We start from the raw sequence: 27,023 nt of genomic DNA on the forward strand, positions 1-27,023 counted from the left end.
GAGGTCCCTGCTCGTTCATCGCTACATGCCCGACAGTCCGCCAGGTCGTCTGACAGTGAGGGGTCTGCTTCTTCATCATGGGACATCTGGTTGCCCATCTGGCCGTCCTCCTGAAAGTTCCTTGCTCCTTCATCTCCAGACATCCTGCCTGCCCATTTACCATTCTCTGCTTTGGCTGTTACTCTGGCCTTCTGCCTGACCACAGAGGGGTCTCTATTTTGCTGGTTCCTCTGGCCTTCTCCCTCCTTTCGCCAGCTCCCAAGCCTTTGCAAGAGTCTTTGCTCCAGTCTCAGCCTTTTGTTTTTGTTTTTATTTTCACAGTTTAGTTCATGATTTTCTGGCTCTGCTGTGTTTTTGGTTTCGGTTTTGGAATAAACCTTCAGTATAGATTCCACAAGCCTCTAGTATCCTGTCTGCAGTTGGGTCCTCTTCTCTCCACCAACTCCAAATTGTAACAATAGCAGCACAGTGAATAAATCATGAGTAAAGTAAAGAAGGTATAACAGTTTGACCCTGTACTGGCTCTCTGACTCAAATAGGCCTGTTCACTCTGAATATGCTCCAAAGTTCCATTTTTTTGTAATCCTTTCCCAACTGGGCAAGATGTGGGGTACACCCTGGACTGGTCACCAGTCTATCACAGGGTCAACACAGAGACAAACCACACAAACAACCATGCAAACTTACATTCACTCTTAGAGTCAATTTAGAAACACCAGTTAACCTGACATACATGTTTTTGATCTGTGTGAGAACATGCAAACTTTACACAGAAAGAACACAGCTGAGATTAAAACCAGGAACCTTCCTGTAGTGAGGCAACAGTCTTGACCACCACGCCACCATACAGCCAAAAAAAATTAGGAAACAGTCAAATGCAAGTGTATGTTAATACAGCTGTTAATACACGTATTTCTCTGTTTCTTTTGCTAAACACATTAGAAACTGGGACTGAAAGTCAGCCTGTTAAGCCGACTGCGTGTCAACTGCTGGTCACGTAACCCATTAAATAATGATGTACACAAACAATCCTAACAAAATGATGACACACAAACAGCTGAGCTGTATGTCTATATGAGTGTCAGTAAAACCTGTCAGTTTAAGGTTTCTCCAACAGTAAGTTTATGTCAGTTGTTCCAATTTAAAGTGATCAGATTGAAAGTCTGGTAAACTGTCACCTTCTACTCTGCTTCCAAAAGATTTGTTGGTGTGGACCAAACTGTAATGGTTCACATCAGTCAATCTCTACAGTGCATGATTCCAATACTGATAAGGATTGACCAGTGATTGACTTATTTTGGGGTCTGATTTCATGTCTGCCATCAGTCTCTTCCTCTGGTTCTGACTAATAAGAAGGGGAGTGAGCCACACCCTTGGAAACACAAGTTGTTATTTGACGTCTAGTCATGACTAAGATGACAAAGATGAGATGTGAAGATGAGTCACACCTCTGACTAAATATTCTCCTAATAAGCTCTCCTGTACTTGGTAGGTGTTGTCATGAATTTGACTGTCTCTCCTTCACATAAAGAATGGTCTCCTTTATTCACAGCTTGTCACAGCCTGCTCTTTCACAGTCTATGTTTTATCGGTCACAGTTTGTTTAATCATGGTTTCAGTTATGTTCTAGTCCTGTTTTTCCCCTGCCACCTCAGTTCACTCAAGTCACCTGGCTCATTGTTCACAGCTGCACCTCATTCACTGATCACTCCCTCCACAGTATTTAGTCTTCTGGTTTCCTTTCAGTCACTGCAGAATCCTCACTATCCCTTCATGCTTCCACGGAAAAAGATAAGTTTGATTGCCTGCCTCATAGTCAGTATTTTTTCATAGCCTTGTTTTGTTTAGTGTTTTTTTTTCATGTTAAGTATTTTTGATGATCCGGCTCTGCCACGCCTTTTGTTCCTGCTCCCCGTTTTGTAAATAAACCTTTTGATTTTGGAAAAGAACTGCATCTGGGTCCTACCTCTCTGAACCGTGACACAGCTGACATACTTTGATTTTTGAGCTTTGAAAGAGTTAACCCTTTTATAAAAGCTCTACTGATGATGGCCTGTTTCTGACAGCTGCTCTGCAGGAAATCTAAAGATGTTGCTTAATATCATGGCATTAAAATAACACAGAGGAGCACTCCTGTGTTGTTGATGAACAACACATACTTACAGTTCTTAGTCATTAGCCACTCAACCACCTTGCGTAATATTGGATAAAAAGGCCCAGAGTCATGTTTTAGCACTTAGAATGACAGAGTCAAAATATGAAAGTTTGAGAAAATGATCTGTTGAATTCTGGCTTGATCAGGGGAATTGGCCCACTGAAAGCATCCTGAAAATGATCTGTAAATTTTGTCTTTATGCAAAGTTATTTTCACAGGTTAAATGGTTGTTATGTACAATGTGAGCTAAAACCAAGACCAAATCATTTGAAGGGAAACCAGACACGAGTTGATAAAAAGTGTTGAGTTTGTTCAGTGTGGTTAAAGCAGATGTTGGTTGTGCATTTGAGCAGCTGAATCTGTGATTTAAAGATCCAAAGCATTTCAGTGTCAGCTAATGTGTTGCTGCAGATCACCTCTTAACTACATGCAGAGAGGATTATGCCAGAGTGTAAAAATAAAGAAAAGAGTGATTATTGAGATAATATGAAACAGACTAGGTGTAGAAGTTTTAATAATGTTACTTCTGACAGGTTTAGTTGGCAGTCCATTTGAATATTTTAAATTAATTGCTGATTTTTCTAATTCAGAGCATGTGTAGGTCTCTATGAAATGTATTTGGACATTTACTGTCTTGGAAAAATTGCTCCCCTAGTCCTTGCTGAAAGAAATTTACTGTAGCATGATGTTGGTCCTCATGTTGAGTAACTTTTGGGGCACATAAAATAAATTTTGAAGTCATAGTCTGATTTGTTTTTTTACATTAATCACCTGCCCACACATCACCGCAATATTTCCTCTTTTCTCAGCTCACCTCTTCCTCTGTCAAACCAGACTTTAATGTTCCAAGCTCTCAAACAGACTAAATAGTCGTCCCGCTACACAACACCAAAGCTTGCATAAACACTGAAATGACTCTGTCTGCCATGCCATGCTCTGCGCTGTGACTGTGTCATTATCTGGTTTGATCTCCTCATAAAAAAGTTCTCAAGGGAGGAGGGAGCCCACTGCTATGGCACCTGCAGTGTGCCAACTGAGTGAGCAATCTATAAATACTTGATCTGAGGTGAAACCGGTCAAGACCTGTTTTGGTTGTTACTCAAAGCTCCTGCTACACGCACATAATTTAAAGAAACAAGGTGGCAGGGTTATTTAATAGCAGTGCTAGTTTCACTCTGAAAACACCTTTGTTTTTTTTAGTTGTGATGACCACGTCTTTACGTCATCTTCTTATTTTATTTTACTAATGACTAAAGTTGTCAAATGACTTAAATTGATCTTGATTGTCTTTGATGGCAAATATCAGTCAGTTCCAGGCTTCACGCTGAATGGTTTCAAAACTGCATGCAGACATACAACTCTGTGTACCTACATTTTTCACATATATCTGTGGAAGGAATGCAGGCAGGAGTCACTTCCTCTCAGCATTATTTTTATCAGATCAAGCCTCACCTCACTTGTCTCCTGAACATTACAAGCTTAAAAAAGCTTCTAGACTTACTTGGCTTAACAAAGGAGTCTTTGTGCCTCCCAAATGGCCTCCACGCTTCATTTAGCAAACTTTGCAGTTCTGCAGCTGGCATGCCACATGCAGTGAAGCTGAGTCTGGAAGGGTGGAGAGAGGCTGGTTTAGCTGCAGTGTTTCTTTTTGCAGCAAAACTGCTTATTTACATGCTGATGTTACATCAGTGTCATGTTTCAGCTTTGTAGACACATACAATCAACGAGAGAATCAATTGTTGATTACTAGCTTGAAAAGGAGAATTCAGTCTTCAGTCTTATTTGGTGCACGCTGGAGATAACAGCTCTTAATCGGGAAAAGCACTGCAACATTTCTAGAAACCAAGGAAATGTTTCCTTTCAGCATGAGTTTGTATAATGACAGTACCTCTTAGCTGACAAAGTCTGATGTCCCTTCCATTATGCCACACAGGGATACTTTTAATGGAGTGTGGGCTTTGATAGGCTCCTTTGTACAAAACCATTTTTCCAAACTTAATGGGTAGTTCCATCATCTAAACTAAACCAAAATAACCTGAACGTTTATGAACATGTGTAAAACTTTACTTTACCGTGACGTTTATCTTTTCATGATACACGAGTTTACTGCTAAGACAAGTCTGACATATTCTCGCCTCTCTGTGACACAGTTTGCAAACTTGCATCTGTCACTTATCATTCAACTTAAACTCAAAATTTTCCCATATTTACCCATATTTTTACCAGAACAAACCCAACCAATCTAACTCTTACAATTCTGTTTTGAACTCAGTCTGCTCAAAGACAACTGTCAGCAAGTTGCTTCTGTGTAAATTTCTCCTTCAAAGGTGCCTGCATTTTTTGTAACTTAGCTAAGAGACACTTCCAGCAAATGCAGGAAGCAGCATTCTGTCTTTTTATGTGCGCTATCTTTTGGATGCCTAATGACATCAGGTTAGTTTTCATCAGGAATGTCAATTAAAAAGTAGCCTTTTAGTTAATTTGGATATATTTAGTTTATATTGAACTTGTTTAAATGATGATAAATGTATATTTTTGCATTTCACAGATAAATTGTTGATATCTAGCTTGCAATAATCGTATTAAAGCCACTATTAGTACTAATACTTATCCAAAAGCTTGTGGGACATTATAAAGTTGCAGCAATTTATATTACTGGCAGTATTATGAGGTAAAAAGTAGACTCACGTTGTTCACAAAACAAATAATTTTGGAAAAAGTGGAAATTAGTTATTTCATGAAGTTAGCACAATGCTGCTTTAGCCTCAGAAGCAGTCTATTACATTAGCTCCATCTTATCATATCACCAGTGCTTCTCAGACAAATGGATATTGTACAATATATTTGAACAATTCCGATATGTTGTTTTTATTTCTTGCTTGTGTTCTTTTTTTGCTTTGTAAAGCACCCCGAGTTACATTTTGATTTGCCATGGAAACATAAAGATTGATATTTTGGGTGGTGAGCAGAAATCTACTCAGGCAATGGTCAACAGCTTCAGGGACCAGATGCTTGAAACCACCTTAACCACAATGTCTTTTCCTGCACACAAATTCATATTTATAAATGAAAAATGTGTGGTGGGAATTCAAACTTCACTCCTTTTATGAATCATGTTTTTAAAGCCTGCTATAATGAAGCAGAAATAAAGAAAGAATCGAACATTAAATATTTTACCAAATAGTATGTGATAGTAGTGTTCCAAATAGTGTTTTTTCTGATTTGGTTTCTGATGAATCTTTTTTATCATATACTCTTTAATTGTGAATGCTGACTGGCCTGATTTACAGCAAGAGGTTTTTTATGGCAACATTTTGTTTATCTGATAATATTGAGGTTTTTTTTCTAATCCTCCTCCACATGGAGATGAGGCATCTGCTTCAATAATGGTTCATCAGCATGGTTTGTGTGTTTTTCCTTGTTTACCTGTTCCACCGTGTTGCTTCTTTTCTTGGCTACTGTGGCAGTGGAGGGCCTGCTGTACTCCCTCACTTAGCTTTAACATGGGCAATAGATGACATAACTTGGCCCACTGAGGTTTCACAACCTTTAAATCCCTGTCACAGAAACAGTCTGTGTTTAGATAATGCTTCGGTGACTTAGGTAAATCCTCTGTTAACCGGTTGCTGGAGGTGATCTGTGTAGGTTGCATACATAAGGGTGGAGCTTGTTGATGCAGGGTGTAGGCATAATGAAAACAGGAACTTCCTAGTTTTGTTTTGCATCAGACAGTGAGGAAGCCACCTGTTGAGTTTAGTTTCTTACCTTGATACCCTTTTATAGCAGCCTTCTAACTGCAGTATAGAGTGGTCTGAATATTGACAAGTCGCAGTATACAGTATTATTATGTTGTAGTATTCACAGGTTGAGACATAACATGTCATTACCGCCCCATTTAACATTTAGCCTTAGAGAACAGCAAACATTTGTTCAGCTTTAAAGGAAATGTTCGAACATTACAAATAAAGTTAGATGACCAGCTTTGCTGTTTTAGCAGCTATTGCTATCAGTGCTGTAGAAGTGCTGTAGGTTTATGATGACAACGCTCATTAAAAAGCTGTTTAGAATCTGCTGAGTTTCATCACTCATGTTGCACAGCCTTGGATGAGATATATTATCTAGAACCACAAACTGAAGTGACACAAATCAGAATTTAGGATTAGAGTTCTGTGTCCACACAGCCCTGAAAAAAATCTGATATGAGTCAAATCAACAGTTATGTTGATTGGTTAATCAGATTTTAAACACTTCAGCCTGTTAATGTGAATGTTGTCTTAGTAGAAGAGTCCAAATCAATATGTAATTTATCCAGCATATGTATGTATGTATGAGTCCAAATTAGTCTGTTTTATCAGACAGATACTTGCCAACTGTTTGAAAGGCCACACCTTAGGGTTACAGGAAAGGGATATACAATCCCTCCAGATAGTTCTGGCCATGTCCTCCTCCCATGTGGATGTGCCTAAAAAAACTCCAAAGGGAGACAATCAGGAGGCATCCAAAACCAAATGCCCGAACCACCTCAGTTGACTTATTATGATGTGGAGGAGCAGCGGCTACTCCAAACTCACTCTAGATGGTTATGCTACTCACCCTATCTCTAAGGTTGGGCCCAGCCACCCCCCAAAAGAAAACCCATTAAAAAAAAACTGAATCCGAGGTTCGACAATCAGTCGGAGTCTTCCTTTCTTTTGCCCTGGAGTAAACCTTCATGCTAAGGCTGAATAGTGTGATCCCCCTTAGTTGGAACAAACTCTTCATTTTCTCTTTCTAAAAATGGGAAACACTACCCTGGTCTGCCACCTCACTGTTGTTATTTGAATTTTCCCCAATGGGGGATGAATAAAGTATTTTTCTGTTATATTTCTATTCTGTTATCCCATACATCCAGGCAACATTGAAGATTCATGTCAGCCATGACAGCCCCACGATGTCCAGAGCCTTCAGCATCTCGGAGCGAATCTCAACCACCCCAGGGGCCTTACCAGGGAAGCTTTTTGATTACCAGCCAACTCTGCCAAGGTGATGGGCAAGCCTTCCCCCAAATCCTCAGATTTATTACAGAATAATCTGGCCAGATTGAGGAGATCCTCAAAGTGCTGCTTCCACCACTCAACGATATCCTCAGTTCGGGTCAGCAGTTCCTTACCCAGGCAAAGCACAACCTGGCATGGACCTTGCTTTCTCTTTCCAAGTTGCCAAATGATTTGCCAGAACATCTTTGAGGCAACCGAAGGTCCTTCTCCATGGTCTCACTGAATTCCTCCCATGTTTTAACCTTAGCAGCCACCAACTCTATAGTCCTTTTAGCCACTCGATACCTACCAGCTGTTTCAGGTGACCTCTGGGACAACCAAGCCCAAAAGGCTTCCATCTTCAGCTTGACGGCTTCCTTCACCACTGGCATCCAACAGCAGGTCCTCTGGAAGCCACAACCACAATAGAGGTCCTGAACATGATCGGTTCAGATTCCATGTCCCCAACCAACTCCCGGTAGATGAGAAAAAATCTTCTGGAAGCAGACAGAGGCCTCCAACAGACATTCTCAGTTTACCCTCACTACCCATTTGGGCTTACCCGGTCTGTCTCTGCCAATGGATCCAACTCACCACCAGGTGTTGATCAGTTGACAGTTCTGCCCCTCTCTTCACCTGAGTTACATAAGGCCGCCAGGCTGATGATACAACTACAAAGTCGATCTTCGACCTTTGGCCTAATGCACTTATGAACCACCTTATGCTCAAATATTGTGTTTCTAATGGACAATCCATGGCTAGCACAGAGGTCCAAAAACAAAACACAGCTCGGGTGCAGATCAGGCAGGCCGTTCCTCCCAATCACTCCTATCCAGGTCACTTCATCATTGCCCACATCTGCATTGAAGTCCCCCAGAGGGACAGTGGAATTCCCAGGTGGCAACCTCACCCAAAGACTGAGACAGAGGCAACTGCTATTTGGTTCATACTCACAAACAATAGTCAGAACCTTCTCTTCCATGACTCACAGTCTCAGGTGACCCTCACAGTTTAACCCTGGGGAGAACTCCAGCGTTGAGGCGCTTAGCCGGGGCTTGTGAGTAAGCAGGGGAGTGCCCCAGTTTCCCTTTTCCAAGCAAAGCAACTCTCCTATCTGGTGCTGCTCCATCAAGGTCTTTGAATTGCTCCTAATCTGAACCGCTCCCCTGAGACCATTTTGCCATGGGAGACCCTACTGGGGGCTTACAACCCCGCCAACCACAGCTGTCAGGATCATTGGAGTACTTAAACCCCTCCACCACATTTAGGTGGAAATTTTACTGAAGGACAAAGCAAGCTAGCCTCAAAAATGTCTTTAATGAATACATTTGGTATCTGGTAAAATTCTTTCTTTTTCTCTGACTGGGCTAATGCAACTGGCCTAGAATGCAGTTGTGTGAAACTACAAAAAGAGCACTGTCATAAAGCCTTAGTGGTTTACTTGTTACATGCTATATATACATGCTACTTCCGTGCTTTGACCACAAAGAGGTCTTCAAACAAACCTCACACAAGTCCAGTAATTGTGCTTTACTGTTCCACTATTTCTATTTTCACTCAATAGTTTTTGCCATGTTATTTCCTTAGGGGCAGAACTCTATGGCAGAGATGAAGAGTATAGATTTAGCATAACCTGTTGAGCCATTTCTACTACATTGATGAAAAATACATCAGTCTGAAATATTGTGGAATTGTCCTTAGAATGCTGTATAATTAAATGTCTGTCAGTGTTTTTATCATTATCTTGGAAATACCTCCACCCACCTACTGCTGCATTACATCTGTTCCCTTCATTATTATCAGTTTAGCCTTCATAAATTGAAACATTGTACATCTGTTTTGTTATTCCCACGACATGAGTCTTGTTTTCCTTGTTGTGTCACAATGGCTTTTGTTTTGCCTAATGTCCTTTCCTCATAATTTTTCCCTATTTCCCCTCCAACACAGCAGCACATGGCAGATGCATTTTTTGTTTGTTAGCTTTTGTCTGTGTCAAGATAAGTGCACAATCACTCCTGCAATAGTAATGATCTACTCCTAGAAAATCACACAGTAATACATTGGACTTGTTTTTCACCTTAAAGAGACAGCTATAAAAAAATCTGAGGCTTCATCTTTACTGATTCATCCTCCATGTTTATTCTGCCCCACATCGGCCATTTTTCCTAAGCATGCTGAAGTAGGGACATATTTTAGTTGTATTTGTAGAGGGTGTAGAAAGGAAAGCACCAACACATGGTTGCTCGGGAACAAATTAAGGTTGGTATTTTGCTATCAGTCAAAAGCAGGAGTTTCCATTCAGGATTAAGACTCTTCTAACTAACGTACAGCAGAGTGTTCTTGCAGAGTTATAGCTGTTTCAGTTAAGAAGCACAACTTCAGGCGACGTGGATAAAATCTGATTTATTGTGCATCGATGATGATTATCATATCAATTGCTCGATCCTGCACTGTCACACTTGAAGGTTAAGGTTGATTCCTGATCCAGTTACCAGTATTTATGTTGAAGAACACCACATGGGTGCCGTTTCTGCTACAGTGGTTATTCATTCTGAAAGGAGAGGGCTTTTACCGGTCCCTCAACACTGCAGACAGAACTGCAGTGTTAAACCAGAGACACAGAACATTCTGCAGTGGACTTTACTAGCCACATGAGAAAGTTGATGAATCCTCAGGATTCTTTCCACAGGAGCACGATGATGCGGGATAGCATCTGTTAGTGTGGTGTTAGTGTGCAATGTGAGATACAAGGATATGAGTCTTGTTAAAATCCTGGTTTGTTGTAAAGAAGGTTTGTTGGGATTTACCAGAGGTGTAGGGATAATGCTGTTGAATAAGTGTTTAGGAATATATCCAACAATTGTACTTGGAGAGAATTTAGATTAATTAACTAATCAGAGTAATCAAACAGTTTTATACTGGTCATGCCATCTTTTTCTGACAGAAAGCTGTGTTAGCTGCTGTGAAGAGGAGGAGGAACCACTAGGAGCAGAGAATGGGTTGTAAGCAGGGTCAATTTCTTTTTCTATTTTGGCTACCAGAGAAAGCCATCTGAATATACTTACTAATAGAAAATGTTTTGGCTGCACAGGCCCTGAGACAGCGGCAGCAAGGACTCAGCCTTTGGTACATGGGGCACATACTCAACTGATTTAACAAGTGAGTCTGGGTCTGCTCCTCCCTAGCTGTGAGTGTATCTTCAGCTAAAGTCTGATGGTCCTTATGCTCTGCGCTCTCAGTAGCTGGACACAGTGACCGTCCCCCGTCGCAAAATCGTATTTCAGTATTTGTGCTCCTTCAGACCGGAACAGTTCACAAAACACTGCACAAAACCCTATTTATTGTAATTATTTGTAATCGACATTGACAGACCTGATGTAGTCACTAATCTGTTCCTGTTTTAAATTCATTCTAATATTGGTGAGTTTCTTAGTTTGTTTATGTTGTCTGTTTTTTTTATTGTAACTTGGTTTTTAACTGTGCTTGTCTCTTGTTTGTCTTGGGTTGTGTTGTTGCTCTTTCTTGGCCAGGACTCCCTAGAAAAAGAGATCTGTGATCTCCATGAGATCGTCCATGGTTCATGGTATTCTCAATTTGCTGGAGGAAATTTCGAATGACCTTCGATTGGCCTTCAACTGCAATACTGATGAAAAATTAAATGAGTATATTATTAATTTATTTGGAACTTTTGTTAACATGTTTACAACAAATCAAGCCAGAAAGTCAATCTTCTAACACACTCTGCACCAGAATCTTTTGTTCTCTCTTCTTCATATGTTAGATTCCCTTTTTTTCCAATTTTTAGAAGATTTGAGAATGTTATAGAAGCCTGCACTCGTCACATTAATTGCAAGAGCAGAGATCGTTGCGTGCTTGTTGGGTTCAATATGTTTTTTTTATTCCATAATGTAATACAATAGGCTTTAATGTCCTGTTTTGTGCACTGTCCATGGTCCTGAACTGTCAAAAATGATTACAGATTTGATAGTCATCAACTGAGTAGTCTTATGACACTTGTGTAATATTTGGAATTCCTTAAATCCAATTTCCGAGTTGCCCATACCAGCTGTGATTGGGCAAGTGGTGGGATCCTGGACAGGTCCCCAGTTCATCACTCACACCTTCTGTCAGTTTAGAAACACGAGTGCTTTAGGCCCTTGGGAGGAAACTGGAGTCAGGCGCAGTGGGCACAGGAAAACTCCACATAGTGTGGCTTCAAATGAGATTCAAACTTGGAACCTTTTTGCTGTGAGGAAACAGCTAACCACAGCACCTCTGTTCTGCTCAGTAGGAGTTTCTGCTTTGATTAGAGCCAAAAAGCCCCGCACACATATTTTCAATTACTTAACCAGTGGTAAGCAGGGTAACCATCATGCTTATGGGCTCTGATGTTTGAAGACACAATTTTGTTATTATTAAATGCGCAACATCTCATTATTAACAAATGCTAGAATGTTTGGATTTTATAAAATGAGCTGACTATGATGTCTAATAGAATGCAATAAGAACACAAAGTGATCCATGTTAACTTAGAAGTTATGGGTCTAGTGGCTCTGTTATCTGGTGTTTAATTTTGAATTCTGGAAAACAGAAGAAAAATTCTGAAAAACAGTTCAATATGATGTCTGTTCACAACGTCTCCTCCATCTCAGCACATTCTGAAGAATGGCCTAAATTTTCCCACCTGGCTGGATTACAGCTGTGTCATTATTGCCTGCAGGACTTGGTTATTTTGGTCGTCTATGTTTTTTCAGATTAGCTCAAAGGATAAGCTTTCTTTCTTCTCTGTTGCTCCCAATATGTCAGACCAAGTAGGGAAAATTTTTTTGTATTGTTTCTGATTATGGCTCAGCAGATTGCTGCCGAGGTGTTTTGACTGCTATTGCTTAAGCAGTAAACTACTTCTTGGCTCTCAAAACTTTTGCACCCGTGTACCCACAGCAACTGAACAGAATAAATGTTGTTTTATTCCACATATGTGACCATGTCAGTATGCATGAACTCTCAGTAAAGCTGTTCAGCCTTGTGTGTGTAAGCACAGTACACGTCTGTGAGATGTGCCTAGATCCTTTCACAAAGATATCATTTTAACAGACATTCCAACAGGTGTTTTTGAATAGATTTAAAGATGTTTTTTAGCTTATCAGGAGAGATGCAGCTATAAAGTTTCCAACAGGAGAACTGCTGATGCTTTGGTCAAAACTGCTTCCATACCTACAGTAAAAGAACTTTGAGCAAGCCGAATCGAGCCGAAAATGTGACGTCGCTACATGACGCCTTAAAGGGGAACTCCGGTATTTTTAAACCTGGACCTTATTTCTGGCATGAAATACGTTTAGCTACTTACCGAGAACAGTTTGGTGAAAGTCGGCGTCCTTCTGAAGATATTTAGATAACTTGCGATCCATATAATGGAGTGAACGGGGCAAAGACGATGCAGCCTCTAAATAAGGCATTATCTGTCTTTATTTCACCAATACTTTAAGAAGAATGAATGAATGAACGTGTGCTATAGCTCCGTTAGCTCATAGCTGCTGTTATGTGGCTACTTGCAGCTATAGGAGAGCTAACGGAGGGATTTCTACACAGGCACTCTACTGGGACCACATATCATTTCCTTTTGTACTGCACAGTTGATCTGCTGTGTATTTATCTGTTTAAGATCACAACAGTATATCAGTCAGTGTCAAATCCAGCAACACAAGAGAAGCATTACTACTTTTACAAAACTGGCATTCTTTTTGCAACTTGGTGTTAATGCCTAAACAATAGGTCCACATGGATACTTCTTAGGAAAACTAAGAAAATCAGCAAAACCAAGCAAAACTCAGTCTAAGTACTTATGAAGTACCTCTTTGTTTCACACAGTTACATATATGGAAAAATCCATGCTTTGACTTGATGGATCCATCTTTGTGATGCATCATCTGTTATGTTAGTAAGTTGCCTCACTTTGACGCAGTCACAATATTGTAGCGTTCCTACATCTATGTTTAGTTATGAATGTGTTAATGTTGAGAATGTTCTGTAGTTCATGTCTGTATGGGTTATATTGAATGCATTTAGGGCTGAGATGGGTGTGTGAGTGGATGAGAGAGGGCGCCCGTGTGTGAGGGAGTGGTTTGCGGAGCAGGAGACCGGTGGAGGACTGACTGTTGTTCTTTTTTTTACGGTTGCTGTTTGTTTTGGCGTGGTTACGGCCAACAGTCAACAGTTCTGTTTAATAAAGCAGCTGTTCGGTGGTACCCTATCGGTCCATCCTGTCAACACGCCGGTCTGGGCCTTACAATATGTTGCTTTATGTTTCTCTTTTAAAGGCTTTTAAGAAAAAATACTGATTATAAGAACTTCAAAGTAGCCCTTGCACCTCAGTTCCCCTGTAAAATAGCTCTCGAGTTTAAATAAGATGGGATAAAAGCTTATTGAGAAATGCAAAGAACACACAGAGAGAGGACTTTATGTGGTAGATATCTCCTTTTAAAAAACATCATTAATTGCCATGATATCTGATGCAGCCTTTCTTTTTCTCCAGAGGATCATTTGGGATAACTATTATCTTTACCCCAGTAGCTTTGTTCCATCACAAACTTTGATTCAAAACCATATACCTGCAAAAGTAACAGATGTTCCTCTTAGCCATGCTTTGTTTTGGTCAGATGTATACTTGTTGATATGCTAACATTCCTAGCATTAGTATTTAGCAAAAGCAAAGAGCTATTAGCATTACTATCAGTTATGGTCGTTCCATATATTTGCTGCATAAAACTCTGTAGCATCTTTCCATGCTGCATGTTGTAGGTGGGGCTACTGTGCCTTCGTTGTGCTTTGATGTTCTGTCTGTAAGGTGTGGAGAAGGAAGGGTGGGTCAAAGCTGTAGTCACAGAACCAAATCAACTTTCTGTCTGAAAGCACATGCTGAATGAGCTTGTCTTCTTTGAAAGTGCCTCGACGGTGTGAAAGGGGCTAATTACAAGGGCTAATCCTGATGAAAATGAGACGTAAGACAGCACAAAGACTAGAACAAAGTCAGCCTCCTTCAAGATCACTTATCAGATTTTCTGTTTTTGTCACAGTCTGCCCTGTCTCAGTTTATGTTAATCGTGTTATCAGTTTATGTTATGTCACAGTCTGTTCTATTAGTTTGTCATGTCACAGTTTATGTTTAATCATGTTTTGTTCTAGTCATGTTTTCCCCTGTCACGTTCAGTTCACTCACGTCACCTGTCTAATTGTTCACAGCTGCACCTCATGTCACTGATCACTCCCCTCACAGTATTTAGCTTCCTGGTTTACTTTCAGTCACTGCAGAATCCTCACCTTCCCTTCATGCCACCGAAAGCTAAGTTTGGTTTTCTGCCTCATAGCCTGTTAAGATCGCCATAGTCATAGTGTTTTTCATAGCCTTGTTTTGTTTTAGTGTTTTTTTTCTCATGTTAAGTAATTTTGATGATCCGGCTCTGCCGCGCCTTTTGTTCCTGCTCCCCGTTTTGTGAATAAACCTTGTTACTTTGGAAAAGAACTGCATCTGGGTCCTACCTCACCACAGTTCCTGACAGTTTTATTGTTCCATAACCAGGAAAAATAAGACCTTTCAGGAATTCTACAAGCCTGAGGGATTAATGATGAAAATGTCTGAAGAGCACATTTATTGACACTTTCCTGTGAGACACTGACCTGGTTTCAAAGCTATGCTGTATTTAATCAGCTGAAGTTACTCTCAAAGTAGCAATTACATTCTACATACAGTTATGAATTATCAATTAAACACCATTCTTGGCAGAACTGTTCTTATTAGTTTTATTGGGCAATTGAGTCTCCCATATTAGACACATTTTTTTAGGGATATTTTTGACACAAGTTATTTCCTATAGGGCTATGTGAAACGCATGTGCTGAGTCAGTATATGTACAGAACATGTATAGTGCAGATAAAAACTGAAAGCTCGCAGTGCAGTAACTGTGGGTTCAAAATTGCTGCATGACCATATTGTATATAAAAATCCCCAGTTCAGAGATATTTAGACAGGTTGAGAAACTGAACATCTCAGTCTATTATTTTCATCCTTCTGTGTGTGAGGTACTGTAAGTCTCATGTACTAATGAATAATTCATGAAGAGGGTGGGTTTCACTGCACACCGTTTTAATTCTGTCTCCCTCCTGACTGAAATACCCTGCAGACATGGAGCCCTGTCTAAAGGCCATGATTGATTATGGACTGAGTGTGTTGGGTCAGCAGATGGTTCAGTGCAAATGGAAGTAGGATGAATCAATTAATCAGTTTCAAAGGTAGATAATTATGTTTTTTTTTTTACCTTTGGAAAAAAAAAGGTAAATGCCCATTGTGGCAATACTAGCATGTAGCATACAGTTTGCATTGCTACCTGAATGCTGCAGCACAGTGTGTAGCATTACCCAGATACAGTGTTTAACAATGAAAACAGTATGGGTATGTTGTGCTTCAGTCCCCTGAGAACTAGCATATTAAATGAGACATACAGTATATCTACTGCAGGTTTGTGTCATTTCAGGAAATAATTACTCTTTGTGTTTTACAGGAAATTAGTAATCATGCTGGTTTTTGCACAAGAGCCTTTAAATGATATTAATATAAGTACTCATCACATTATTCCATCTTTTTTTGCTGCTGTGCACAATTATTTCAAAGAAGTGTAATTGATCTGCCTATATTTTTCTTCAATTTGAGAAGAGAGCACATAGTTTCATTCAGAATCTTTCTCACATTTTTGCACATTATCAATTTTGCTTTGTAAAGTACTGCAGTTATTCTTCAGTCTTTTGTCCTAAAACTAGAAATTACACATTTCTTAAGGTATCCAAATTTTGTCCATTCTTGCTTTTTAAAAAAATAATCAAAAAGTTAAAAGAAAAAACTCCTTCTAAAGCAGTCACCTTCTTTTCATTTGCTAGTTTGACAATAACATCACTGTCGCACACGTTATAAAACTGGATTATGTCTGTTTTTTTTCCCCCTTCCAAATAACTGTATTGTTTCGCTTGTGTGTCCTGAAGCTTTTACGAGAATTGAAGCATCCAAATGTGATAGCCCTTCAGAAAGTGTTCCTGTCCCACAGCGACAGAAAGGTGTGGCTCCTCTTCGATTATGCTGAACATGATCTTTGGGTAAGTCTTTCGGCACCACTGCAGAAACTTAACACATTAATTCCATTTTAACACATTTAGCTTTTTATTGTCAACAGGGCTTCCTTACAACTAGAGAAAATGTTGTACCTTTGCTTCATAGCACATCATCAAGTTCCACCGCGCCTCCAAGGCCAACAAGAAGCCCATGCAGCTGCCCCGAGGGATGGTGAAGTCTCTCCTGTATCAGATTCTGGATGGGATCCATTACCTCCATGCCAACTGGGTACTCCACAGGGATCTGGTGAGCAGCTATATTGACTTTACTGCTCCAAAATCCCCTTATAGACACACTCCAGCCACAGCAAATACTACAGCATGGAGCTGTTTCCAAAAGTGACATGGGCACAGCTGTTGTTACATGGAGGAGATAAAATTTGCATTGTGGCAGCCACATATGGTGTTGTCAGTTTGTCTAGGCTGTCGTTAGGTAGACATGGATAAAAATGTGGCAATAATAAGCACACGAAAAAATAGTAAAAATGAAACAATGCTGCAAAAATTAAGACATTTTGTCATTGTAGGAAGTCTTTCCTGTTTGCCAAATATTAGTTTTTTTTGACCAGATAGTCGCTATCAACGTCAGATATTTTAGTGCTGCATTCTAATTAATTCATTAGCCAGCTTGTTCAGTCAGGCAATATATCTATCCATCCACTCATTATCTTACCAAAGTTGGGTGGTAGAGGTAACATGTTTAGGAGCCCAGACATCACTATCCCCAGTGACACTCTCCAGCTCCTCTTGGGGGATCCCATTCCCAGATTAGATAGGATATATGATCCCTCCAGCAAATTCTGGGTCTCACTCAAGGTCATGGCTTAAAGAAGCCAACGGAATCACATAATTTGCAAGTAGCAGAGATGCAGCCCCAAGATTTCCAAACCAGACAAACTCCTCTCCCTAGGGTTAGGACTAGGCCTCGAGATCCTGTCCATGAACACCACTCAAGGTCATGGCTTAAAGAAGCCAACGGAATCACATAATTTGCAAGTAGCAGAGATGCAGCCCCAAGATTTCCAAACCAGACAAACTCCTCTCCCTAGGGTTAGGACTAGGCCTCGAGATCCTGTCCATGAACACCACAAACAGGATTGGTGGTAGGGATAAGCCTTGGCGGAGTCAACTGTAAACTTAACTTTATACAAAGAATACGGATACAGCTCTTGCTTTGGTTACAGAAGGACAGGATAGCCCGCAGTAGTATCCCCCTCAGAATCCCTGGGGGCACAGTTGTAAGCCTACTCCAAGTCAACAAAAGACATGGACACTGAATGGTCTAATACCCATGACCCACTCATCTGGTCCACTGTTCCACGACCTTGGTGTAAACCACTCTGCTCTTCCTGAATATGAGGACTGAGAATAGGTCCGAGCCTCCTGTCCAAATCCCTGATGAAAACTTTTCCAAGAAGGCTGAGCCCTGACATTGAAGTGATGTTTCAACCATGACAGCCCCACCATGTCCGGAGCCTTCAGCATCTCAGGGCGAATCTCATTCACCTCCAGCACTCTGCCTCTTGGAAGCTTTTTAACTATCTCAGAAACTTCTGCCAAGACGATTGCCAAGTCTTTCCCTGAGTTCTCAGACTATGGCTCCTCAGTTGGGACATGGTGACTGGATTGAGGAGATCCTCAACGCGTTCCTTCCACAGCAAAAACAATATCACCAGTTTGGGTCAGCATTTCCCCATCCAGACCAAGCACAACCTTAGATGGGCCCTGATCTTCCTTTCTTAGCTATTGAATGGTTTGCCAAAAGCTCCTTGAGGCCAGCCAAAATTCCTTCTCCATAACATCACCAAATTCCTCCCATGCCCAATTTTCACATCTGCAACCACCAACACAGTGACCATTTTGATCATTCAGAACTGCCAGCTGCTTCAGGTGTCCCCCAGGACAACCAAGTCAGCAGAGCTTTCTTCTTCACCTTGATGGGTCCTTTGGTCGCTACCACAAAAGACACCATTGACCATCTTACCACAGCTCTTGGAAGCTGCATCCACGATGGAGGCTCTGAACATGGGCCATTCAGAATCCATGTTCCTAACCGCCCCCGGTACGTGTAGCAAATTACCGTGAAGGTGAGATGAAGATCTCTCAGATGGGAGCCTCCACCTTACATTCCCAGTTCACTATTATTTGGGTTTATCAGGTCTGTCCAGTAATCTTTCCCACCATTGGATCCAACTCACCACTAGGTAGTGATCAGTCTGATGATATGACTCCAAAGTCGACCATCTACGTTTGGCCTAAGGTGGCCCGGTACCAAGTATAGTTATGGACCACCTTCTGTTTGAACAAGGTGTTTGTTATGGCCAAATCATGATTCACACAGAATTCCAATAACACCAATTGGGTTCAGATCTGGGATGCAGTTCTTCCCAATCATACCCGTCCATGTCACTTTGTCACTGTCTACATGGTCATTGAAGTCCTCCGAAGAATCCCTAATATGCCTCCTCTTCCAAGACAACACACTTCCCAGACAGCCAGGTGATTTTCCGTGTCTCAAAAGCCAGTTTGTGACACCAAAGATCGGCACGACCACGTGTCCATCTTCACCTGCCACCCAGCTCACATTGCACTCGACCGGGATTTTTCTCACTGCAGGTACCCTCTACGAGCCTAGACTCCACCACCAGGTACTCACCAGAGAGCTTCCCCCTTCCAGGTTTTACTCCAGAGGGTGCCCCGGTTTTCCTATTCCAAGCAAGATATCTTCCCCTGAATGATTTTTTTCATGGAGGTCTTAGGTCTTAATTTAGTACAAAGATATCTGTGCAATCTTTACCTCATTTTGGTTTTGAAGGTTCATTTTTTTGTATTCCAGGATTTGTACCGCCATGGTTATGTACTAAAGATTTATATTTTTCATCACTAATAACTACCTTTTGTCCAGATGAGTGGGATCACTCCGAGGCGTGCACAGGCTTTTTGAATGGTAGAGGCGTAAAGAAAAAAAAGGGCACATATAGCGCGTCCTCACCACTGTAGAGTGCACTTTAGCACGCGTTTTGGCTCCCAAGGGGACACTTTAGCATGTGTAACCACCCCACGGGCAACCTTTAGACAGTGTGAAGACTCTGGAACTGACTTGAGCTGGGGCAAAGACTGAGGACAGGAGCTGGAGGGAAGGCTCTGATAAAGAGTCAGGAACTAGCAGAACCTGAGATGTCAAAATTATGTATTTGAAAAGGCGGCGCGTAGTCGTGCACCAGTCAAAATTTGTAACTTGGAGCATGCAGAGAGCGACAAACCGAATGGACCAATTCGAAAACAGACTCAGCGAGGAAGTGCGTCTGTACAGGCACCTGTACGACACTACACTGAAACAACATAGTGACCACGTCAACTCCCAGAACTCGTGGATGAAGATTTGGGGAAAGAGAGAGAGTTCTGTTGGAGTGCGTGGAAAAGGCTACGGGACAGATATGTGAAAGCCTGAAAGGCAACGATAATTCCCAAGTGTGTCCATTGAAGCACACTATGTCATCACAAAGAAAGAAAGAAAAGGTAACACAATACACTTAAAAGTCCTATAACAATATTTTAAGCACTAATTCAGACTATAATGGTGATAACACACCTACTGAAATTTCAACTTCTGTAGGCTCATCACCAAATATGTAAGCAGAGGTGAGAATGCTGATCATTGATGACAGTGCTACTCTTCCTGCTCTTGATGAGGGCATTGTTTTCTTCTCTACTTTCGTTGTTGTAGAGTAGTTAGTGGTAACCTTCACATAGCAGGAAGACCTCTGTGACGGAGAAGATTGCAACTACTATATATGGCCGGCACGACACCGTGACGTCATCAACACGGCTCGCAGCAACCATACTGGGCCCTTTACTTGTTTCCTGCTGGGACCTGAGGAGCCATTCCCTCTCAGACTTGGCTTTTATCCGGCTGAAATATTCTAAAAGGGGTGATTTCCCCCCTCTGGGTTATTGTTCTTTTGTGGTGCAGATGCGGTCCAAGGCCCTGGCTCAGGCTGTGGATCTGACGAAGAGGCGAGACAACTCCTGGATGGCGGCTTGAGAGAAGGTCATGGCCCCCCTCAGAAGCAGATGGAGGGGCCTCCAACCAGTCCTCCAAAGAGTCAACTCCCAACTGCACACTGACTGTAGAGGCAGGCGGCAATATGACTGGAAATGCAGGCAGCGACACAACTGGAGAACTGGATTTGTTAAAAACCTGTGGTACTCTGCCTTAGCCTCCACCTCCAGCATAGCAATCTCTGGAGCAGAGAGGAGAGGAGCCAAGGCCTTGAATGCATCATGTCCAGGAGTTCCTCCACCATTTTCAGACTTACCAAAGGTCCAGCTAAACCAGCCAAACAGTTATTGAAAAAATTCACAGCCAAATGTACCTCTTTAATGAACGCTGGATCCATGTATTGGCCAGATCCTTCTATCATGGATGGTGGAGATGTGAAGGACCCAAAATGCTGACTTGGGTGAGGCAGGAGGTTGAGAGAAAACTAAGCTGATCCATTTCAAAGCTGAACAAAAAGCGTAGAAAAGCCACCAAAAATCCTAACTGGAAAAAAACTCCAAAGAACGAACAGGGTAACCAGACTGAGAACTGGAACCAGAACAAAAACAAGAACATAAATGGCTGAGGTAACATGAGGTGATACGGCGAGGATTTAGCAATAACTGAGAGAAAGCTAGAGGAATGTATACTGAGGGAAAATAATGAGAGGTGACTGCAGCTGAGACTAATTTACAAGGAAACAGGTGTGTAAATGGAGCTGAGAACCAGACAGGAGGGAACTGAGCAAACTAAGAATAATGACCTGAATATAGACACAGGACTGAAAACATAAGGAAACAAGAACATAGGACCAAAATAATAAATTGATAAACCACAAAAACACTAGAAACTCAAAAGCCAAGAACAGCAGAACAAAAAAACACAGAACATGAAAGATTTGGACAGTTAATTGGTTCATCAATCATAGGATTTTCTTTGTAGGTCCATGTTGTTGTGTTGAAACAGAGTGATAGTAAATGTGTTTGCAGATGCAAGTTCTTAATATTCAGTGATCAGTGATGTTTTAATGCTTTATGACCACAATGCAATTTAGTGTCGAACAGTCGGTTTAGAGATATGAGTGTGTTTTGCAGGTAGTAGTATCAATGATCAGAACCAAATCAATGTAACTCCTCCCAGTTTCATAGAAAACAAATCTGTCATGTGCAAGAAAAAGAAAAAAAACAACAAACTAGAATCATTTTCTTTTTCCGACTGTCCACTGTGTTACTCTTATCTGTCATTCTTACCGTGCCATTTGGGCCTTGGGGAAAAAAGGAACCAAACACAGCAGATTGTGAAGCAGAACTTTGATCACTGCTCTCATTACTCTGATGTCTCATGGTCCATACAGAGGCTCTCTCAGATAGATCTCAGGGGTCTGACTGAGAGTTAGCTGAGCTGTTGCTTGTGAACAGGTTGGGTTCAGAAGTCAGAGGGCAGACCTCTCATACAGTTCAAGCATCTTCAGTCTGTACATTTCTGTACATGCTAAATCAGATTGTGTTCCTTTTTATGTAATCTAATGTAAATCTGCACGGATCATGGAGCGCACGCTCTGTCTTTTGCACTATATTTGATGACTTAGAACAATCCAAAGGGCATTTTCTAAGGGGCTCCCTCAGGCCATTAAATGCTTGAATAAAATGTACCTTTAAAATCATTAAGCTTTTTTTGATTGCATTGTTTCTTGTATTTCTTGTATATCACTTAGCTGAAATGATATCTTTTAAAAAGTTTAAAAAGTGCTGACTCTCAGATTTGACGGATCCAGTTGGTGAGTTAAGCAAGTCTTTTACAGATTTTGAGTTCTAAGTCCAGGAAATGTTTTGTGCCATTCACTTTGTTGTCCTGTTGCAAACATTTTCAGACCCCCAAACTAATGTTTTACATTGATAACACTCACACGAGTAAGATATTTAGTTGCTTTTTGTTGTAATAGAATAGGTTGCATGGGATAAACCCAGCCACCTTTTGACTGAACCTTCATTTGTCTTCTGCTGACATCCCACAATCATCGGGTGAGTGATGGAAAATAAATTTAATGTAAACATTTGAAACCAAAAGAATTATACATGGCAGTCACTGAACAGCATCCAGTTAAGCAGAGAATACAAGAAAATAAACTGTCTGAAAGCATTAGAAACAACATGTTATGATGCCCACCTCTGCTTTTATTGTAGACAGGCCTCTGATATTGGTCACAATGCCGTTACATTACTTCAGCAGAACGCCTGGATTTTAAAAGCATCTGTAAACGGTTGGGAATATCCAGGTGACTGAAGCACAGGCTCCATGACAGATGCTTCCCTGGATTGGGTCCAGCCTCTGACCATAAGAGATGTATCTTTCCACAGGCCTGGTTTAGCTTGTTTCCAATGCATGAACGTGTCCTTACAGTGGTGTATCATCGCAGTTATGGTCATGTGCACTCAACCTATGATGGTCTATCCCTTTTAAACAAGCTGCGTGTACAGGCGTGCTGGTGATAAGATCTTGTGTGCAGCCCTCAGTGCTTTGATAGCTTCTGTGCTGTGAAGTTGAGTTTCACTTACTCTTAGTTTGTGCTCATCAGCCTACAGTACGATTGCAACAGATTTCGAGTTTTTCAGATGCATTGATGAGGACGTCTTACCGTTGCTTATTTTGACCAATTAACAGCCTATAAGTAATATTGGACTATTATGTTTATGATTGGATTTAATGTCGCACTTTAAGACAAGAGATGGCAAAGTCTTTATTGATCACATGAGGACTTTTTCACTGCAGATGGAAACTGTCGCCTCTTTGTAACAGCTTTTCACCAGCTAACCAGTGGGACCTGCAGGAAATACAGAGCTTTGTTAGCACTGTTAATCATCAGTAAAAGCAGCTCTGTGCAACTGACTATGAATATTTTTTTCATCACTGTTTACCAAGTAATGCTGCAAATGAGAAAAGTCATTTGAATGAACTGGCTGCTGTGTGTCTGGACCCGCTCACCTCCTTCACATCACTGCTGTGGAAAAACACTCGCAGTAACAGCATGGCGTCAACAGTTCAAGTTGCTGACAGCTCCGCTCGGTGCAACGCTATCTATAAAAGGCATTCCCTTACTTGTCAATCTCTTTTTAACCGTCATGACTGCCGGGGGACAACACGCTGTGGACAGAGGTTCACATGTTGGTCTTTTCACTGCATGTTGTCTGGCTCGTCATTGTAGGGAAAAATCACTTGTGCTACTAACAGCGTTCACAAGGCTGTTCAGTGGGCCGAGATCCCACATTGTATTTTCTATATTAGTCCAGGCTTTCGGTTTGAAATGAGTTGAAATCAGTGACAGTGAAGTGATGAAAGGAGAAACCTACAATAAGAAATTCTCCCACAGTAGTAGCTTGGCTGTTTTGGTCCCTGAAGGTCACTCCAGTCTTATCGGTGCACCAACACTTCCGGACCTCGTAGTTATTTTCCCTGCAGGCTCCGTCTGACTGCGCTGATATATGGAGCTCAGTGTCATTGTGTTACTGTATTATTGCCAGGGCTTCCTGCCATTGTGGCCACAGAACTATTCAGAGTCTCGCTTGTATAATTCATACTCTTTCGTTCTTAATATTGTCCGATTATCGTTTTATTTTGCAGGTGGCTGGCTCTTTGTCAGCTTTCTTTGTGGGTGTGTGTAATAAATGAAAAGAGATGGGCGAGTTAATAGCATGTACTTCTCTTCCTTTTGGAAAATGCATGCTCTAACTGCTAGATGAAATCTTGCCTGGGGTTGTGCTATTGTTAATGCTGGAGGAGGAGTGACAAAGCAGCCATGTAATCTTTGTGTTGCTGTGGTGATCCAATCAGCACATCTTTCATGGTCGTAGTACTTGTGCTGTTACATAAGCGTCTGTTTGTGCTGGTGTGTAACACATTCTATGTCTCTGGACTCCGGCATGCGCTTTGAATTGCACCAGTGCATATTGCCCATCCCCCATTTACTTGTCCTGCCACTCTTCCACTTCTCTCTCACTGTCTCACCAGCCACCCCCACACCAGAGGTGCTTGGAATGCCTCCCCCACCATGCCCCTCAAGGGTTATGTAAGAGCTTCCTGCGAGTGCCGAGTGCACCACCCTACATGGCAAGCTGAGTCAAGCTGCTGACTTAGCAGATAACCTTTCTGAAGGTTACTGTTTTTTACAGTAATGTACGATAGTGCATGTGCATGTCACTGATCATTTGGCTGCTGGAAACAATGCAAGAGGATTTTGCCGCAGTGTCGCTGCCAAATGATGCATCTGTGAACTGATTAACTTTCAGTGATGCATGATACAGTTGTTACTTCAATTCTAAAATGAAATACTTTATTTATCCCAAAGGGAAATGATATACCAACAACCCACGTGCTTGACCAACTTAATAAGGAAGATATGTATAAACTATATTGGCCTTTTTTTCATGGTTTTATTTGTAAGGATACAAACTTTAATGTAAGGAAAGAGAATTGGTACTTATGCTTCAAACCATTCAATTCAATTCAATGCTGTGTCACACATGTGCAACATATACTTTAGCTAAAATAGCAAGAGGTCAGCACAAACTCCAGAGTTATCCCTTCAGACTAGCATAGTCATGCAGAGGCAACAGTTCATTACAATGAAACTTGTTGTTGGCCCTGTTAGGGATTACCTTTTGGTTTTAGGAGTGTCTGTTTATCAGCTTGCCCACATTATAGAGTAAGGCAGGATTCACATGGACATGATGCTTAAACAGTCAACACTGGGTGAACCTATTGCTTGGAATCATAGCGACATGTGACAAGACACACAATTAGTCAGATGATTTGATTGGCTGGGGCCTCCACTGCTGATGGAAAAAGCTGAACTGTTTCCAACTTTCCACCACAAGTAAAGTCAAGCAATGAGGCAGCGCTCTATTCAAAATGAGTGAGAAGCGAGGTGGCTGAAGCCTGAGATGTGGATCCCGAGGTGTCCCAGCTGTTGAGACAAAGCTGTAGATGGTTTTCATGTCCTGAAGGACTTTACAGAACTTTGCTGTCCACACTGAGACAGAAAATGTTTTCCATGGCCCTGGTCCATTAATGAAACAAACCATTTGTTAATTATAAACTTTTCCAACTTGAGTGCATGTTTATGAACACATTTTTTACACATACTGTATTTCAGTGGAGTAATAACGGTATTTGACAATGTTTTCATGTCACTTTGCTCATGTTTTGCGCCACCTGTTCAGTTCCACCTACGAGCTTCTTCTCCGCAGCTCTTGGGCTTTGTTCATTTTGTATTTTGGAGAAGCATTTCTGGCCTCATACAGAACACTGAAGAGGTAAATGAATATGCTCAGGCCAGACAAACCAATTCATTTAGAACTGTTTAGAATTTGAAAGAGGAGCTCCTTAGACTTTTGAGAGATGCTTGTCTTTGTGTTTGCTGATTGTGGCGTGCCACTCCACGTTGTTGGTGTTAGCAATAGACCCCCTTATTAGTGCAGTTTCTATAGCAACGAGAAGTATTTGCCAGGCAGATCTTAGTCTACTGAGCCAGGGGGTTAAAATGACACCTTTGGAGATTCTGTTTGACCATAAGCAGATACTGAATCCTCCTGCATGAGGAGGCAACTGTGAACCTCAGAAAATAAACCTAATGGCATTTCCTCTTTGATTAAATGTGCAGCAATAAGCTCTTTTTTCTTATTTACAGGGTAATCTCGAGACAGTGCAGTATTTATTACTCCAAATGAAATGGCAGAGGTGTGTTGATTGGCAAAAAGACATCTGTCCCAGTGCGTTTATCTCCATCTATCAGCCACGCTTACACATGCTGGTGCACAGCCTTTCAAATGACAAAACGCAGATAATGATATATTTTTGTGGATTTCTCTGAGGATACTGGGCCTCCAGTGATTGATATGCTTTACTGAAACAACAGAGAAAATCTCATTTGATGGCATTCCCATGATGGAGCATGTTGTTTTGTTTCTTCTTAATATCTGGTTTATGTTTAAATGGACAAATTAGATGAAATGTCAGTTTGTTTTCTTCTTTTTTGGTACTGATGGGTTTGCATGAGGTGACAAACTAACAGCAAATGACACCTCTGCTCTATAATTCCCCTCAGCTGTGTGGAAAATTTGAGTTTGATTTAAAACATATTATTTTGGTGTAAAAGCTCATAACTTTAACATTTAGACAAAGTCTCAGCATTTAGGGTCAGTTCGTAGTTTCCTTGCCTGCTTATGCATAAAGCCTGAGTAATGTATTTTACATAATCTGCACCAGTCTGCAGTACGCCTACTCAGCTATTAGCGTGTATCTCAAACTGGGTCTGGTGCTACGCATGGGCATGGATCAACCTACCACTCAGAAACACAAAATCATGTTCAGATGAAAGACTCTGCAGCTACTGTTCTACCCTTGTGTAATAAAAGTATAAACTCCAGGTGAGATACTGTGAAAAAGCCTGCAGATATTTCCTTTGTTTGGAGACTAACCACCTGACTGGTGTGTGAAACTGTGGCTCTGTTAATACATATGCATGAAAAGACAATCCAAACTGTAGAAAGAATAGAAGCACGTGCACAGAGCCACAATCAGCTCACACATGTGCAGAAAACATGAGTTGGCCTTTATTCTCAGCTCATTACACCTTCATGTTTGATAAAGGTTGTGTTTT

The 27,023-nt window shown here is 41.2% G+C and overlaps 1 protein-coding gene across 1 annotated transcript in view; it reads left to right on the top strand.

Annotated features, from left to right (window-relative positions):
- The window catches only part of cdk19 (cyclin dependent kinase 19), a 68,504-nt gene that overhangs the window by 25,313 nt on the left and 16,168 nt on the right, over positions 1-27,023 (top strand). The window contains exons 3-4 of the mRNA XM_072362826.1: positions 16,201-16,311; positions 16,433-16,573. Of these exons, the coding sequence (XP_072218927.1) occupies positions 16,201-16,311; positions 16,433-16,573 (252 nt within the window). The remainder of the gene's footprint in view (positions 1-16,200; positions 16,312-16,432; positions 16,574-27,023) is intronic.

The sequence above is a fragment of the Leuresthes tenuis genome, unplaced genomic scaffold (genome assembly GCF_036924035.1).
Source record: "Leuresthes tenuis unplaced genomic scaffold, fLeuTen1.0.hap1 SCAF_13, whole genome shotgun sequence".
NCBI classification, from domain to species: Eukaryota; Metazoa; Chordata; class Actinopteri; order Atheriniformes; family Atherinopsidae; genus Leuresthes; species Leuresthes tenuis.